A 17,647-nucleotide genomic window follows, 5' to 3' on the forward strand; every position below is an offset into this window, starting at 1 on the left:
GGACCCCAACGACAAATGTCAGCCCGGATAAATATGAAAATATTCAAAAACAGTGGTCTTTTGATTTATTTTTTATTTTTTTGGTTTGAGGGTATTTTTAAAAATTCCAGCAGTTGTTGGGTTGATAAAAATTAACAAATTAACAAGTAACAAATGTTCAGGACCATCCTTACCAATGTAGGATATTGAGCATTCTCCATAAAATAAAAATAAAATAAGACAAACTAAAATAATTTAAAAAAAATAAATAACAAGTCTAGATGGATGCTACTAAACAGAATTAGTAATACATGATAACAATGAATTAGATTCACAGTTGTGCTATTATAGGTACTAAATTATTGTTCTTTTCATGACCCAAATGCTGATTTTTAATGCATTAAAAAGAAGAAGAAAAATAATAAATAAATCACTTCTGGAGCCATTTAGCTTTCTAGAAATCATCTGGTCCATTAATTTCCTGAAATAAAGAAATAATACAAGAGAAGTAACAAAACTGAGAAAAAGAAGATGGTAAAAATAAATTTAAGGATTGATGTATTTACTTTTGTTTACCTTGTTATCAATTACTAATCCATCAGGAATTTCCAACTTTTCCCCTGGTTTTGCTGTGATGCTGACCTTCCCCTTTTACAAATGCCAAAGCGTATAACAAATCAAATTTAATTATGTAAATCTTCATAGGAATATGTAGGAAATAATTGCAGGAATGACAACACACAAACATATATATATTAGTATGGAATACCTTAAGAACTACTCCGGAACGAAAGCAGACATCACCTGAAACCTTCAAGCTATTGAGCTCAACTATGCTCGGTATTGACTTAAACCGACGGAGGAAGTCACTAACCTAACAATAATAAAGATTAAAGAATAAAAGGATAAGAAATTAAGTAGGAAAAGAAGGGAATATATATCCATTCTCCAAATAAGTATCACAGAAAGATTGCTTTCACCTTTTTGAATTCAGGTCCAAGATCGATCGAGGGGTTTGACAGATTTACCCTGGCTTCGTTTCGAATTACATAACCATCTACCACCGTATACAGATCAGACTGCAAAGAAAAATGGGTATTTTTCACCATATAAATCTCATTTATTCAATTTAGCTTTGTAATCATAATTTTTTTAATTAATAAAAAAATGTTTTGATAACAAAAACCTGGACAAGGAGAAAGTCCGAAGTCGCCTTCACCGGCAGAAAGCGTGATCGTGGCACAGTGATACCAATTGCATTATCAAAGAACTGCACAGGGATATGAAAATTGTGAGAGTTTCTCAAAAGGAAATAAAAAGAACTCATTTCTTTAATTTCTTAAAGTACCTTAACAGCTGCTCCATATGCTGTCTCCAATTGAAGAACTTTCACCCCATCTACTTCCTAATGTAAATATCATACTCTTAATTAGAGTTTACATATTTTTTTTTTATCTTGGAAATATTATGATTATACATAATTAAAAACAGAATTACAAGTTCTTGTCAAAGATTAATTACCTTAGGATTTGGAATTATCTCCATTTGTAGTGCATTTCCGTCAACAAGACGTTTTATGGAATTCAGGTTCAACCACCTAAAATGTATTACAACAGCAAATAATGCAACATTGTTTACACATTTACCATGTTAAGAGACTTACATGAAATGGAGTAGAAATTTAGTATAAAAATTAAAAAATCATAATATATAGCATACAGGTTGTTGGTGTTGAAGATTTTAAACTTCTCAATCGATTTGAACTCGTTCACCTAAAATTTTAATTTGAAGAGAAGAGTAAAGTTAAAAATCACCATTTCAATTACATATAACTAATTTTACCTATAATATAGTAGGAAATTGAATGTGTCATATGAATGAACTTACATGCTCATCTGGGACTTGCGCAATCTCTAATAACTGCAAAATAGTTTACATGTAAGTGAGCTTTTTTAAAGCAAAAAGAAAGTGACACATACATATATGAGCGAGGCTATGATACTATGCATAGCACATATACATACTATGGGTCAATATCTTCATTTTCAAAGTCCAAATGATCGATCTAACGCATGTAGATCCAATATAATTTTTTACTATTTGTTTGAGATAGGTAGAAAATTACTTGATCTAAATATTGTAGACTATTCAATAGTAATAATTTTGTACCTATCTAAAAAATAGTAAAAAAATAGTAATAAATATAAATTTTAGTCAGCGAGTACATTTTTTATGAAAATTATGTTTAACAGTTCAGATCAACTATTTGGACTGTGAAAATGAAAATATCGATCCGTAGTATGGACCAATCCGTGCTATGCACAGTTTCATAGCCTCAATCTACACACATATATATACTGGCGGCAGGTGATTTTTATACCTGAATCTTTCCATCATATGAGATTAATGTGCCCCCTTTGACATCAGCTAAGGTCTTTGGGGTAACCTATAGGATACTTAAACAATTAGTGAAATTAAACCTTAAAAGACAGAATAATTGGAGAAACTGTTCAAGCTACAAAGCAAAACAAAATAAATTTTTGCATACCTCCACACAAACTTCATTTTGATTCTGGATTATACTGTTTAGGATCTCTGTTTAGTTAGTCAAGGATTATCATTTATCCTAACCAATTTTTTCTGTAAAATAGCCAACAAGTACAAAAAACACATCTTAAGAAGAAAAAAAAAATATTCTTTTTAACAAACACATAAGAAAGGATACGTAAGTCGACAGTCGCACCCAAGTTGTCTGAATTTGCTATGAATACGTACTCTTTTCCCTGAAACATGAAATAAGATATTGCTCAAAAAACTTAAAAATAAAAAATTAGATAATTTAATTGTTTGCAAGTCGAGCTTTTATCATGAAGTGTACTGCAAGTCGTCAAATTTGGAGTCTACTATGTTGCAGCAAACTGTTACCAGATAGACAAATCAAACTAAATTGGAATTTTACAACCTTCTTTTATTTAAAAACAGCTGGTCCTAGACTCCTAGTTACCAGGGGTGGATAATAAGTCATGTCAGAGGTGGTTAGAATTTGAAATTTTTTAATCAAATATATTGAAATTTAGTTTTTTTTTTTTTTTTCTTAAGTTTTATATAGTGTAGCCCTCCTCATAAAATGTTAAATATGTGTTTGTAACCTAGTGGATAGAATTTCATTTTGTTGTTATGGAGACTTGGGTTCAAATTCTAGTGACCACATATTCTTATTTGCATTTTACGTTTCAGCCCCCCAATCTAGATTTTCTAGTTCCGTCCCTGCTGGTTACTAGTGTTTTGAAAAGTATAAGCTTTTTTTGTTCCTTGTCTAACCATAGAGAGCAACATGTCAAGCTTGCCACTATTCACCAAGCATTGGTAGACATCACCATGGCCAGGAGGATACCTTCAATTGGGATAAAATTAAAGCAAATTAGAAAAGGTTTCACGCTGAACCAGAATATAAATAAAGATAAAATCTCTATAGGATCAGTAAGTGATCTTAATGCATATATCCTGATGTTTTGAATTTAGTTAAATGCAAATGGGGTGTTATATGTGTTATATCAAATTTAACATATTTGCACCTTCGATTGAGAGAGATATGCAATTACAATTATAAATATTTATTAGGACACAATTAATATTTACTAATTACTTGCATGCAATTTTAGGTAGTTGTTGAAGATCAGGAAAAAATTTAGAAATTCAATTTGATCAGTAAAAATAATATAGTGTTTAAAAGTAACACAGTTTCTTTTTTAAACGTACCAACCGTCCTTCCCCGTACGCCCTTTACAAGGAAATGGCATGAAATCGTCTACAACTAAACGCGGGTACTTGCTCTGAAACAAAAAAAAAAAAATGGGTTTCATTTAGCAGCATACAATGCTGGTAGGGAAACTTAAAAACTAAATAATTATATATAAGTACCTGATTAAATGTGTGAATTTCAATGTCCGTGGTAGCATATTTCTCCAGAATCTTCAAATGAACATAGTATAAAATGGAGAGATTTGCACAATTGAATAAGTTCAAATTTAATTCTCTTGCAAAGGATAAAAAAAAGAAATTGACCTTTAGTTACCTTTTGAGTGTCTTCATTAGTGTTAAATGAGTTCATTAAGAGCAAGGGAACATTGCATCCATACTTTTTGTTGAGAGACTGTATATAAGGTAAAACAAAAAGAAAATAATATAAGGTTGCCTACAATTCCATTAAATATATTCATAGTAAGTGAAATTAAATTGTTACTTGCCTCAATTTGAATTACAATAAGATCAAGGAATGTAAAACCATCGCGTACTTCAATAACAGACCTGTAATCCCATTAAATTTTCATGTTATAGAGGGGCATTAAAATATATTCAAGTATCTCTCTATATATTGATATTTGATAGGGGTTAAAATGAAAAAGTTCCTCTTGAGAAATATAAAATATTACTCACTTTGGACCGGTGCAGCCCATAGTTGTTCCCAAACCTCCATTTAGTTTAAGCACAACAAGCTTATCTAGAAGCTTCTTAATTTCCTCAGGATCTGTAGTAATTAAGTTAATTACTTATCAAATTGCATAAAAAATGTTGCAAATATTTCAAAACAACTCATGCTATGGGTACAATTTAGGTAAAAAAAATTATTTGAGAAGGATGAAATTAGATATTAGGCACCTTGAGGAGAAGGGGGAAGGGTTTCATAAGGTAAGAGCAACTCATCAGTTGGGGTCTGAATTTTGCTCCAATTTATTTGCTCTGCACCTACACTGTAGACAATAAATCCATAGCATTTGACTTTTAGTTGCTATCGAATATTCCAATTTATCAAGTTCTTTGGAAATTTCTGATGGAAGTTTTGCAGAAATACCCCTACAAACTGGAAATATCATGTACAGCCTTGGAAAGTAAAAAATGCCATGCTTTTCAATATATATATAATATATATACACACACACACACTTCTAGTTTCAAAATCTTGAAGAATACTAGCTAGTCTCATCTCCTCTATATCACAACTATATATATATATATATATTCACCTATATATTTCTAGAGAGTTAACTGGTAAACAGGGCAGCTTGCCAGCTTGGCATAGAACGAGATGTGTGTAATTGAGATTGAATATTTTGGTCATATTTTCAGAATTCATATTGTCTGCAGTAACTCAAATTTTAAGATTATTCAGAACAAATCCAGATCGTTCAATCTATATTGGCACGGATATTAAAGGGATCTCGCTCGTGCATTACAAGTATGGACCAGATTGACGCAGATTCTGATCGGATGTACATTATATATTTCATAAATCTGACCTGACAGGGTTTAATTGCAACTGTATACATGATTTTGCCTGTAGCTAGTACAACTATATATTTTCTTTAATAATTATAAAATTATTGGGGTAGGTCTTATTTAAGCCAGCCTATGATCGATCATTTCTGTTAAGAGTTAGTCTAGGTGTTTTCTATAACTTTTATTGTAGGTGGAGATCAATGTCAACCATGAATATATATATATAAGGAATAACGTACATATTTATCTTTTCTTTATATATGACATGTATGGTTGTCATGTTGTCTTTACATGTGGCCATCGTTGAAAGGTTGATCCGTTCTTCTACAATTTAAACTATATTTAATGAATCGGACCATTATTGCATTCTCAATTTGACAAAAAAAATATATATATAGTTTGAATTGATTTTTTTTTTTTTTAATGAAAATTTTATATCCCGTTGTTGTTATGGATGGAGCTAGAAATTTATTGAATGAGGTTCAAATATTGTATCATAATATTAGTATTAATCAAATATGATTATGCTTATATATACAAATACATGTACAATACTATAAATACATATATAATTAGATAAAAAATATAGAGCATATTGATCCCGTTTCTATTACTTATAATTAAATCCATGTTGAACACACGAAATGAAATCCGTACGGATTGAGTAGGAGTAGTACTAGGATGGGTGACCTCCTGGGAAGTCCATGTGTTGCCGGTTGGATTTCATTTTTAACCTACTTAACTTGTTTGAAATTAAAGACTTTGAAGGAGGAGGAGATGTATAGTAGGATATACCTCACAATTATATATATATTCATGGTTACATAATTGCACCTACACTACACATACACATACACATACACATACACATACACATACACTTCCAACATGTTCATAATATATTTATTTCATCTAATTAGACAATCAAGAATTCTAATATAGAAATTGAAAAAAATCGAACAAGAAACCGCAGTGAAATTAATGACATTGATAGCATATATATATGTGATCTACGTACCTGAGATAACGGGAAACAAGGTTTATAAATCCCGCCTTCTCCTTGTCACTGAAAATTAATTTCCCCCAAAGAAAAAAGAAGAAATTATTAGAACAATTAACTCTGAGATACTGGCAATCTGGCAATGGCATACGGCATGCATGTATTAGATTGAGGGGCTGGTGCAAAAATACCTACCTGATCTGGTCGAGTGTGGCCACAGCAGAGCGCAGCTTTTCTAGCTTTTCATCCGAAATATCCATTTTTACAACGACCTGAATGAAGATGAAGAGAGAGAGAGAGAGAGAGAGGTGAAGATGGAGTTTGACAAAGAAAAATGAGGTGTGGAGAGGGAGCGAGAGAAGGTCGTATCTGGGAAAGAAAATGTTGCTTTAGAGATGATTAGGTAAGGAATTAATCGTCTCAAATAAAAAATAAAATAAAAGGTTTAGTACTTTAGATGCATGCAGTAACAGTACATCAAAAATTGCTCATCACAGTATACGAATCTTAACGCAGTTATGATTAGGCGGTCCCAAACTCCAAATCCAAATCCAAATTCAAAGTTTCAAACTCAAATTTTAAATTATTTCAGTGAATACGAATTCCATCAAGCTCCATTTTATTTTATTTTATGAGAAGCCGAATATATAAATTCTTTAAAAAAATCAATTAAAATTGCAATACATAATTAAAAAATTAAAATCATGGAACGACTAAACACTCCTGACCTGACTGTGATCTGCCCCTAATTTGTTGCTTAAATAGAAATCTTGGAAAGGGGTTGAACTCATGGATTGTTATAACAACTTAGCCACAGAAAATCCGAGTCAAACTGATTTCAGTTAGAAATTAGGAAGTCGGAGACGCGCATTTTGTGTTGCGTAAAGTTTGATTAGTTACTTTCCAACACGACGATTTCATTCCATTTTCTGAAGAAAAAAAAATGCACCATGCACGGACCGATTTGGGAAATAGATTTTAACACAACAGTGTTGGCTTCATACAACACATGGACTACAGAATCAAAATAACGCTGTATATAGTTTGTGTTGCGTAAAGTTAAAATTGCTTTGTTAAAATCTTTACTCCGAATTTGTGGTGGTTGGGGAGTTCGTATCCAGTGCAATACCTGACTGATTATAATTAGATCTGAGTTATCAATTTTAACTATGCACGAATCTCAAAGTCACGTTTATTTAGATTGGACAGAGAAAATCAGGTCCCGTCATATATCGAGTCTGTGTCCCCTCAGGTACCGGAGGTGCAATTGAAAAAAAAATGGACGGGTTACATCAATTTCATCCATATCAAACTCAATCCGGTGCAGGTTGAGATTATAGGGGGTCTGCTTTGAGATTCGTGCCAAGTGAAATGAACGGTTCAGATTCACCCCTTGCACCTCAGGTAATTGGAGAGTAACTGAGCACTGCAAAATCGTTCAAGAAGACAAGAACTGTCATTCCAAGCGAGGATGGCACTGGCACACGTTGACAATAAACAGAGAGCCTACAATTGTGGGTAACATGTCGTTTCAAACGACTGAGCTACAAAATAGAATAGAAAGTGACAAAAAAGTAAATTAAATAAGACATAATTATATAATTATTGTTGAGAATAATTAAGATTAGGATCCAATTAATAAAGGTGGAGGTATTTATTGCTCTTTTTATTTCTAAAAATAACCAATAATGTAAATCCCTTAACAGATCTGAGACTAATTGAATTCTAATCTTCATTATTTTCAACAATTATTTTAAACATAAGTATATTTTTATAAAAAAAAAATCAGAAATAGACAGAAGCCAGTTAAATTTGTGTGAAACTTGCCAATATGGCAAACTAGTGCTTTATTCAAAAGAAAATAAATAAATGACATAGTTGTTAAGCCTTTATAATTAGAGTAGAACTAGGGTGCTCTTAAGCTCACCAAAGTTTTGGTGAGCTCAACTCTAAAACTCATAAAATCGATTTCAAATGACGAATCCGAACCGTTGAAACCCGCCTACCTTACGTGTGATGCATCTACATGTAAAATTTTTAAACATTCAAATTAATTTAGTATAAAGTCAAGCGGTCAAAATTAGAAGGTTAATAAATTAATTTTAGTGCATTCATTTTTTAACGTTTTTTGACCGCTTGACTTTATACTAAATTAATTCAAATGTTTAAAAATTTCACATGTAGATGCATCACACGTAAGGTAGGCAGGTTTTAACGGTTCGGATTCTTTATTTGAAATCGATTTGATAAGTTTTAGAGTTAAGCTCACCAAAACTTTGGTGAGCTTAAGAGCACCCTAGTTCTACTCTTATAATTATCTATTATCAACTACAAATAATTGAAAAATTGAAAGAACATGAGAACCAGTCTTTGATCTAATGACAAAGTCAATGCTCTCCATAAAGAAGGTCGTAAATTCGAAACCTAAAAGAACAATTCTTGTAGATATTAAATAATTCAGTGACTTGACCTCCAACCTTTATTAAAAAAAAAAATTGAAAGAACATCTTGATAAAATAATAAAATATTAATCCTATAGGTTACTTGTTTGTCAAACTGCAACTAATTGTCTGTCAAGAAGACTATAGATAATTATTAAACAGCATTAGAAATAAATTATTGGTTAACCTAACTACCTAAGGTATTTTTAAATGGTTGTTGTGAATTATTAAATAAAGAAAACTTTTGGTTGAGTATCTCTGTGGTACAGCAGGGGATAAAATACTTCCAACGAATTAATGTCTTTTTGGATTCTACAATACAAAGGTATTCTTTTATTAAATTAGACATTTTAAATCTGACCTTTATGAATACCACATTCTATGTTTCATTATTAAAATTTAAAATTTTCAATTTGTTTAGAGACCCGCGCGGTGGTTTTGAAATTGCGGTTGGCGCCAACCCTGGAACATTCTTATGAGAACAATACTTTATAATTTATTCTTGCCCTTTGAGAGAATCGGTGTCTTTTTCAAATAGCGGTTGGTTGGGAATTACTATCTTCTGCAGAGTTTTTCCGTGCGGAGCTGTGCGGTACTTTTAATCTGATCCGTTCGTTTCGGATCGGACGGACTGGATTAAGGGTTCACCAAATTTTGAGTTTTTTTAAAATTCGTGCAAGATCTGATTTGGTCTGTCCGATTCGAAATGAACGGACCAGATTAAAAGCACCGCACAACTCTGCACGGAAAAACTCCGCAGAGGATACTTTCTCGGTTGGTTGGTGTCTCAAGTCTCAACCCTAGAAATTAATAATTAAATTCATAAAACTGCACATGCATGCTTTATTGCTTTAGCATTTAGCAACGGGAATAAGGAGGCATGACATAGACCGTTTTTGTAACATTTGAAAATTGGATGTTGACGCAAACAGCATAACATAACTATACATAATTGGCACCTTTGACCTTCCTATACAATTCCAAAACTTGTGAATTGTGATGTATGGCTCTACTAAAAATAGGCCAAGTTCCAACGAACGGATCTGATCTGTTCCATGATTTTTTTTGGGGAAATTAAATTTATGAGTATTTTTTTTTTCTCAACCTAAGTTCTTTCCTCAATTTATTTACATCAAGATGGTAATAATGTGTTTATCATTTTTTTAATAATTGTACCTCAATATATTATCTACCTATTGGTACTTTTATATACTAAATAAAATTTTAATGATGACATTTTAATATCACATTAATGCAGTATTAAGAAGAAAAAAATCATCCATGTCTCAATGTACAAAGCAAAATTATTGTCACATATCAGCTCCTTTTGGACCTAAAAATATTAAAAATATCAAATTAATCGATATTTTAAGTAACAAATATTGGAGACCAGATCAGAAGTGGATCCGTATCCTCCCAGGTACCTGAATCAACACAATTGAAATGGACAGCTCAGATTTAATTTCAGCCCATGGGTGGGCAGTATTATTTGTGCTTTGAGATGCGTGCCAAGTTAAAAATTCCATTTTCGGACCGTCCGATTCAATTCTACTCAGTAACTCATCAGAAATATACCACTCCGACAAATATTGAAAATGGTTTTAACCTTTTTAAGCCCCTAAAGATGAAGAAAATAAAAAACAATTTTCTTTATTAACAAAAAATTACCGATGAGTTTTATTTCCTCCAAAACAAAAAAAATAACTATAAATAAAAAATTAAGTACCTCATATAAATTAGTAAAATGAAAGAAATATTCCAATGGGCCTACTAAATACAAATCTCCCATATATTTGTTGAAAAATCAACAATATTTAAGAGAGTCGAATGCACAATTAATTTTTATTGTTTCAACTCCAATTGTCTATTATACTCTATTAATAAATATATTATAATTGTACATCAAGCGACCATCCAGATTATTGATGAACAAAAAAAAACAAGAAAACAATGGAAATCATCAGTATGAATGATCTTGACAACTACTCTGTAGAGTCAAAAAAAACTATTGCGAAATCAAAGGAAACTTGCATTCTCATAATTTTTATAGTCACCGCTTCCTTTCTCCAACCACAAATATTTTTCTAAAACTAATATATTTCTATTCTATTTTCACAAATTTAAGGTATACACAAGAAAATGATAGATGAAGGAAAGAAAACGGTTGGTGGAAATCATCAGCATGAGTGGTCTAGGAAACTAACAGAGACTAAGTCTATAAAATTATTGCCAAATTAAATAGAAAATATTAGTTTCCGTAAACCCTCAAGCTAAAAATTTCCATCAATACCATTTTCTCTCCTCAAACATCAAACTCAATCTATTTTCAATTTTCTTTTCACAGGCTTAAGGGTGAGAATGAAGGAGCTTATATAGATGAATGAACAGATAGATATTTTTTCACTATTTTTATTTATATTTTTTTTATTCAATGTACAGTTTCATTACAAGATTCGACAGTTGCAAATTTTCAAATTTTCTGACAAATACATTGAATTATATATTAATATTAATATAAATTCAATGAATAAAGATTTAACAAAGATATGCTCATTCAAAAGACATTAATATTTTCCATATCTTTATTGTAACGGTTCTCAAATAGTCAAATATACATTAATTGGGTTCTAGAAGTTTGATAAGATCCTCTCAAGTGTAAACGACCACCGGTCCATCAAGTGTGATTCATCAAAACAAAATCAATAATATTCAATAATTATAATATTAAGACTATAAAGAAAGATTATAGTTTTTTTGTAATATAAAAGAATACCGATGCACATATTTGATACAAAAATAAATAAAATCCTATTAGTAGACAAACTACAGACAACAGAAAAGTCGTTATAATTAGACGTATAAAATAAACAATTCGAAATAGACGGACAGTTATATTGAGTTAATTTTGATACATATATATTTGTATGAGGAGAAATTTAATCACATCATTTTATAGTGACACATTTTGACACTATATTTTCATAAGTTATTTTTGCAATTTCAAAACTAAACAGTCAATTCGAACCGTTCAACATGATTTCCATATTAAAATGTGCTTGGAGACCAAATTTTATAATTTTTGAAATCTTTTAGTATTTATTAACATGTATACAAAATTACTTTTTTTTTGGCAGCTAAAATCCAGTTTCTAATAAAATATGTATGAAAATGCAGTTGTGTTTCATTGTTATCAAAATTTTGCATCTAGGATTTGATCGCTTAACAAGAAAATTTACATTCATTTAATTTCTGAAGTTGTTTGCTTCTCAAATGAAAACACAGAAGCTAAATGATTTCGTTTAATTACAGAAACAAATTGGATAAACAAATCCGGCTCAACATTTTAATACAAAACAAAAAGAAAACTTCCCAACCATAAACTAAAATGGCAACAAAAGCTAATTAAACTAATACTCACTAAAATGTGAAACAAAACAAATCTAACAAGATAAAGAATAAAAATGGCATTTGTATGAGGTCATGCTGATAAGCTTTTTTCACCTCAATTTAGGTTGTTTAGAGATAACCAGGCATATGTGAAGGTAAAATTCGGGATTTTTCAAACAATTGGCCACCCAGAAAAAGGGAATATCCATGTCTAGTTCTATCCCTTGAACCCTAACAAGTATCAATTTCATACTCTCGTCCTCAAAATTAGGTGCATTTGGATCTTCTGGATCATTACTTGATCCTTCGTCCTGTGAAGAATTGGTGTCAAAAATTTCCGGGAGTAGAGATTTCATGGCTTGTTTTAAGCTCACATAGCCGCCTAAAATGTCAGGAAATAATAGAACTGATTAATACCGACCACTTCATTAGTGCAAATGTGCAACGTGTTAAAATAGCAAATATTGGTCCGTATTGATTGATCAATATCTCCATTTTCAAAGTCCAAACAATCAATCTGAACCGTTCAACATTATCTCCATATGAAAATGTACTTGTAGATCAAAATTTTACATTTTTGAAAAGAAAATTACTATTTTTTAAGATATGTGCAAAATCACTTTATCCAAAAATTCTAGACCATACAAAAATAGTGATTTCTACCTATATAAAAAATAGTAAAAAAATTCAAACAAAAATGTAAAATTTGATTTACAAGTACATTTTCATATAAAGATCATGTTAAATGGTTCAAATAGACTATTTGAATTTTATAAATGAAAATATTGATCTGTAGTATGGGCCAATCTGCGCTATGCATGGTACCATAGCCTCACTCTAAAATAAATGTCATCTGCGATGTATATTCCATTGGAAACAAAAGTCTTCAGAAAGATCTGAGTTACATTTATAGGTACTGCACCAGTCAATTTTACTTGATCGGCGTGTATCAGCCAGTACCATATCCATCCCACAAAAGTTTTTATTATTTTATCAATACATAGAGCCCACTGTGCGGTTTCCCTGTGCTTATTTGAGACTTATACGTATAAGTTCAGTTCATATAAAAGATGCTCTAACTATTAGTTGTGTTTCCTTTTCTTCAAGAGAAGATTAAAAAAAAGGAGTAAGTTCAAGTATAATATCTTGAACCACTGCTTGTATAAGGAAGAAAATGATGTGTTATGGGGTCTTTTGAACTGGTACCAGCACTGCTGCTTGATACCAGTGGGGTCTTTGGGGATTGTCCCATTGCTTTAGATTGAACTGTCTTGTATGAAATATTTAATAATTTTGTAATGTAATCAGTGGTACATACCAATGTACCACTTTCTTAAAAAAAAAAAAAACTAAAGAATACTACGGAAAACGATGACAGATTGGCATGAAAGGGAAAAATGCATACCTTCTTCCTTGTACATCTCAAAAGGGCGGTTGATGTAGGATATTTTATCCCAAGAATCAACAATTGGTGCATCCTCTACCTCTGCAATTTCCTTTCCTACACTTCTTATGTACAACCGTACTGGTATCCTACCTGAGCCAAATATTTTTATTATAAAAGCAACAAACAACAAAAATTGTAGAAGCACAGTAGCAAAATGTACTAGCAACAACACCTAAACAACATTCTAGAAGAGGAGCCCAGGTTGAGTAACATTAATTAGGGTTTTGTGCCTTGGTTAGGCTTTTCTTAACTCAATAATATCAATTTATAACTTGACTGATACAAACCAGAGGTTACTGTACCAAGCAGTCTGTACCAGTGGTAGACAGATTTGTTGTAGAATACAGGAGAACCTTTGCATTTCACTCTTTCCGGATTGAAAACTGACTCCGGTCTGGATCATGTGTTGTAGCAAGTATGCCTTGCTACCCAGCATGACTTGTTAAAATAGAGAACCAAAATAGATAAGCAAAAACGAATTATTACATGGTCTGGAGGATGCAACTGTTTCTGATTCGTCAGAAGGCAAAGAGTCTTCTCCGAAGGGTCTGAGCTTAAGCCTCGATGATATCTTCATGTAGCCTTCCATATTGCCTGATAATATTTAAAAACCATATTATTTTAAAATAAAAGATTTTTCGTAGTATTATCATAAGAGATTTTGATCGGAGCTTCAAGGAACAAAGCATTAATTTTTTTTTTAAAATGGGAATATCTAAATGGAACGGAGAAAACAAAACATTTATGTAGTTTATTTATAAGAAATTAAACAGAAGTCATTACCTTTTAATAACGACTGCCATAGATCATATTGATCAGCTTGAGACATATTCATCACATTCTTACAATTTCCATTTATAACATATGCAGCCTGAATTTCGAAAACAATATATATATAAACAAATAAGGAAACCAAGAAAAGAATCTTCTCAAGTTTTGTTGGTTTTTATGTTTTTTCATGGCTGTTTTGCAATTTTGGTCCCCAATGTTTTTGGAGCCCGTCATGACCAGGATTTTTTTCATTTATACATCAAGACTTAAATTCCAAGGAAAAAAAATGTGAGCTGTTGTTCTTGTTCCATCTAAAGGGCAAGGCATGTACAAAAAAACATTATTAAATTTGGAGTTCATTTTTTAGAACGTCAAAAGGTAGAGCACAACAAATTAGTCACAATAGCCCATTGAATTTTTGTATGCCCTCAGATAGAGCAAGATCAAGAAGTTCACATTTTTCATTTTGAAATTAGATTTTGAATTAGTAATGAAAAAGAATGGTCATGAACGCCACCGAAAACATTGGCATTGGATCCCTCCCAAATTTTAGTTTGTTTGTATTGGGGCTTGAGCTAATTCAAAATGTTTAAAATTATAATGGTTGGTGATGTTATCCTCAACTGATTTAGCATCTATGAAACAAGTTGTTCATTTCCTTCAATGTTTACCAACATTTGAAAAATGCAAGTACAAAAGAATACAGCTACATTAAAAAAATATTAATCAAACACAAACAATCACATCATTTTGTGAGATGCCTTTGACACAATTTCCGACAAGTTAAATGAGGACCCTTTTAAAGACATCATGGAGCTAATCAGATGATGAAATTACATTTTGTGTGAATATGTACACATCCAAAAGAATCCAAGGATGATAATAAAGCAATAAACAGAAAGAAGACAAGATCAATTTAAATATGCACGCGAGTTAAGGGACCGGTTTTAACTAAACTATAGTTTAGGGTCCAATCAGGACAAAGTAGAAAGTTGAGGTACCAAAATCACAATTCCACCTTTTAATATCTTTCTTTCCACGAGGTGCTTGAAATGTAAGTGCCATGATAATTTCTTATTGTTTCCATTTATCACCTGATTTTCCAAAATGCATGAAATTAATAAAAGTTGTTTTGAAATAAAGGGACAACCTCTTTAAGTGAATTTATGTAGCTCCATTTCACACTTTCCTCCCCTTCACATGGTGTCAAAACATCCCCAGGGCTCCCTCTAAAATGAACCTGCATGAGAAAATTGTGAACAAAACATTATTTGCAGTTTCAAAACCCCTGTAGAGTATAAACTTAAAAAAAAAAAAAAAGTACCATCCTAATATTATGCCTAAATTGCAGAGAAAAAAATATGAATGCAATTGCCACAAAAAAAAAACCTATTTTTACGAAATTTTAAAATAACACCCCTACTGTGACCTTTTACTTAACTGAGTCAATTAAGAATAATCTGAGCAAGTACATATCAAACCTTAATTAGCTTGATTTACTATATCCAAAAATGAAGTCCCCATTTATCTCCTTCTCTTTCTTTATTTCCATGAAAAATTCTCAATCTCCTTCTCACACTTGATCTCATCTCCCTCCCAATTTAATCTTAACACTTTTTCTCTCTTCTTTCCAAAAGCCAACCTCCTATATTGTGAACATGTTCTTTTGATGTAGCAGTTTTACACTTTTGTCCATTGATAGATAATTCATTTCTTGGTGGCAAAAAAAAAACATTTTGGAATTTTGGGAAGAATACAAAATGGGAAAGAGAAGTAATCAATATACAGCTTTCGATATGATAAATAGCAAGGGTATATTTAAATTTAGATTTGTCAATATCACATTGTTAAACATAAACTAACAGAGAGTGTTGCTTTTCCTTTTACTTAATAATGACGAGATATTTTAGCACTTTCTCAAAAACTATGGACTTATTTTGTAACTGAGACACATTTCTGTGTAAATTAGCTGAAAACAAAGGGTATGCTTACAGAAAATTATGAGAATACAATATAGTGAGGAATATGATCTATGAGATCTAGCTCAACAAGAATTAGATAAGTGCGTTTAGAAATACTTGAAAAACAATTACTGATTTTAAGAATATTTTTAAATTTAATTGATAAAATTTCAAAAGAATTAACATAAAAAAAAATCTTACGGTTAGGTTCCAAGGCCTTTCAGGTTCTGCACATAGTAGATCAAAAAGAACACCCGTTGGTACATACCTATATAGGCAAAAGTAGATTAATACATAAAGAAAGTTTAACTTGGATTATGCATTGAAAGCTAGGTTGCAAAACTGAGGTTAACTGACTAGAAACAAATAATACCATCTGATACGTACCAACAAAATTGGATATATGCATGCAAGTAAAACTGCAACTTGATTTGAAAGATAAAAAAATATATACCACTTGATTGGTAAGCCTTTATAGTCAAACCAGACATTATCAGTACCAGGAGGAAGCGCACTGCTGAAATGAGCTTTTAGAGGAGCTATTAATAAAGGCAAATACCCAATCCTCAGACCCAATATCTACCAATAGGATAAGAAAAAATGTGTGAAATATTACTAGTTAATTTGAAACGTAAATGAAAAGAACAATACTGAATTGGCATAAGAATAAGATGAATTAAACAAAAGAAAAAAGTATAATTGGAACAGGTTTATTCCATGACCTAAATTCACATTTGCTACATACATCTAATGCTTTGGAAATTAGAAACTAAAACCTTTGGGTTGATTACGCTAGTAAAATTGACCTCTGGATTGCTTTGCCAGTTGCCACAGGTTAAGGAAAAAAAAAATACTCATGTAAGTTAGAGAAGTACAGCAAATAAACGCAAACGCGTTCCCAGAAAGAGGTACCATGAGAGGGGGAGGAGGAGGGATAGAGGTGATCTCGGATTCGTGTAATTGAATCTGAAGTGGTATGGCACCTTCCCATATGTACTTTATCGCCTCTTCTGAGCACATCGTCTCCATTACTGCTTGCTCCTCTCTCTCTCTCTCTCCCGGGGGTTGCTTCTGGCCTGTTTGTACGGGAGATCGACGAAGAAATTGGTAGTTCGGAACCTGAGGTAAAATAAATTTTGAGTTTAGATCTAAACCGTCCGATCTTCTTAGGCACGGATATTAATTGGTCTGGATTCTGATCGGACGGTCTTTATTTACCCAAATTCTGACCGCACGTCCCGGATCTGAATTGAAATATTCTGTTACCTCAGAGGTTTCGTACTCGTTGGTACTTGGAACTTGGAAGAAAGATAATTTGCGATTAGTCCTCATAACTTTGTGTTTTCCACGAAAGAGCCATTTCACCGGACGGCCGAGTACTAAT

General features: G+C 31.8%; 2 protein-coding genes across 3 annotated transcripts; both read right to left on the reverse strand.

The window, feature by feature from the left end:
• Window positions 1-251: 251 nt before the first annotated feature.
• On the reverse strand, window positions 252-6,637 carry LOC144572557 (UTP--glucose-1-phosphate uridylyltransferase-like). 2 transcript variants are annotated; one of them, XM_078322178.1, is made up of 21 exons: window positions 6,452-6,637; window positions 6,275-6,322; window positions 4,639-4,730; window positions 4,417-4,507; window positions 4,227-4,287; window positions 4,055-4,132; window positions 3,901-3,951; window positions 3,739-3,812; window positions 3,301-3,373; window positions 2,705-2,762; window positions 2,528-2,574; window positions 2,360-2,425; window positions 1,867-1,899; window positions 1,699-1,751; window positions 1,501-1,576; window positions 1,328-1,384; window positions 1,166-1,249; window positions 960-1,058; window positions 749-853; window positions 556-627; window positions 252-460 (listed from the first exon to the last, which is right to left on the reverse strand). In XM_078322178.1, the coding sequence occupies exons 1-21, from the start codon at window positions 6,514-6,516 to the stop codon at window positions 434-436; spliced, it is 1,410 nt and encodes a 469-aa protein (XP_078178304.1). In that variant the 5' UTR covers window positions 6,517-6,637; the 3' UTR covers window positions 252-433. The 2 variants fall into 2 exon arrangements, with proteins under 2 accessions (XP_078178304.1, XP_078178305.1); XM_078322179.1 differs by lacking the exon at window positions 6,452-6,637 and having other exon boundaries at window positions 4,639-4,725; window positions 6,275-6,306.
• A 5,441-nt stretch (window positions 6,638-12,078) lies between these two features.
• On the reverse strand, window positions 12,079-17,374 carry APG5 (autophagy protein Apg5 family). The gene is made up of 8 exons (XM_078321955.1): window positions 17,176-17,374; window positions 16,718-16,842; window positions 16,465-16,531; window positions 15,453-15,542; window positions 14,315-14,402; window positions 14,018-14,125; window positions 13,490-13,621; window positions 12,079-12,466 (listed from the first exon to the last, which is right to left on the reverse strand). The coding sequence occupies exons 1-8, from the start codon at window positions 17,290-17,292 to the stop codon at window positions 12,195-12,197; spliced, it is 999 nt and encodes a 332-aa protein (XP_078178081.1). The 5' UTR covers window positions 17,293-17,374; the 3' UTR covers window positions 12,079-12,194.
• Between the last annotated feature and the right edge of the window lie 273 nt (window positions 17,375-17,647).

The sequence above is a fragment of the Carex rostrata genome, chromosome 20 (genome assembly GCF_964058835.1).
Source record: "Carex rostrata chromosome 20, lpCarRost1.2, whole genome shotgun sequence".
In the NCBI taxonomy this organism is placed as follows: domain Eukaryota; kingdom Viridiplantae; phylum Streptophyta; class Magnoliopsida; order Poales; family Cyperaceae; genus Carex; species Carex rostrata.

What these genes read in the sequence shown, in the direction of transcription:
- LOC144572557 (XM_078322178.1), bottom strand. Translation starts at nt 6,516, where the DNA reads ATGGATATTTCGGATGAAAAGCTAGAAAAGCTGCGCTCTGCTGTGGCC. An exon ending in CATATGATGGAAAGATTCAG is followed by an intron (nt 1,900 to 2,359) that starts GTATAAAAATCA and finishes ACTATTTTGCAG; the next exon opens with TTATTAGAGATTGCGCAAGT. An exon ending in AGATAATTCCAAATCCTAAG is followed by an intron (nt 1,385 to 1,500) that starts GTAATTAATCTT and finishes TATTTACATTAG; the next exon opens with GAAGTAGATGGGGTGAAAGT.
- APG5 (XM_078321955.1), bottom strand. Translation starts at nt 17,292, where the DNA reads ATGGAGACGATGTGCTCAGAAGAGGCGATAAAGTACATATGGGAAGGT. An exon ending in AAAGGCTTACCAATCAAGTG is followed by an intron (nt 16,532 to 16,717) that starts GTATATATTTTT and finishes TTGCCTATATAG; the next exon opens with GTATGTACCAACGGGTGTTC. An exon ending in ACATAAATTCACTTAAAGAG is followed by an intron (nt 14,403 to 15,452) that starts GTTGTCCCTTTA and finishes TTCGAAATTCAG; the next exon opens with GCTGCATATGTTATAAATGG.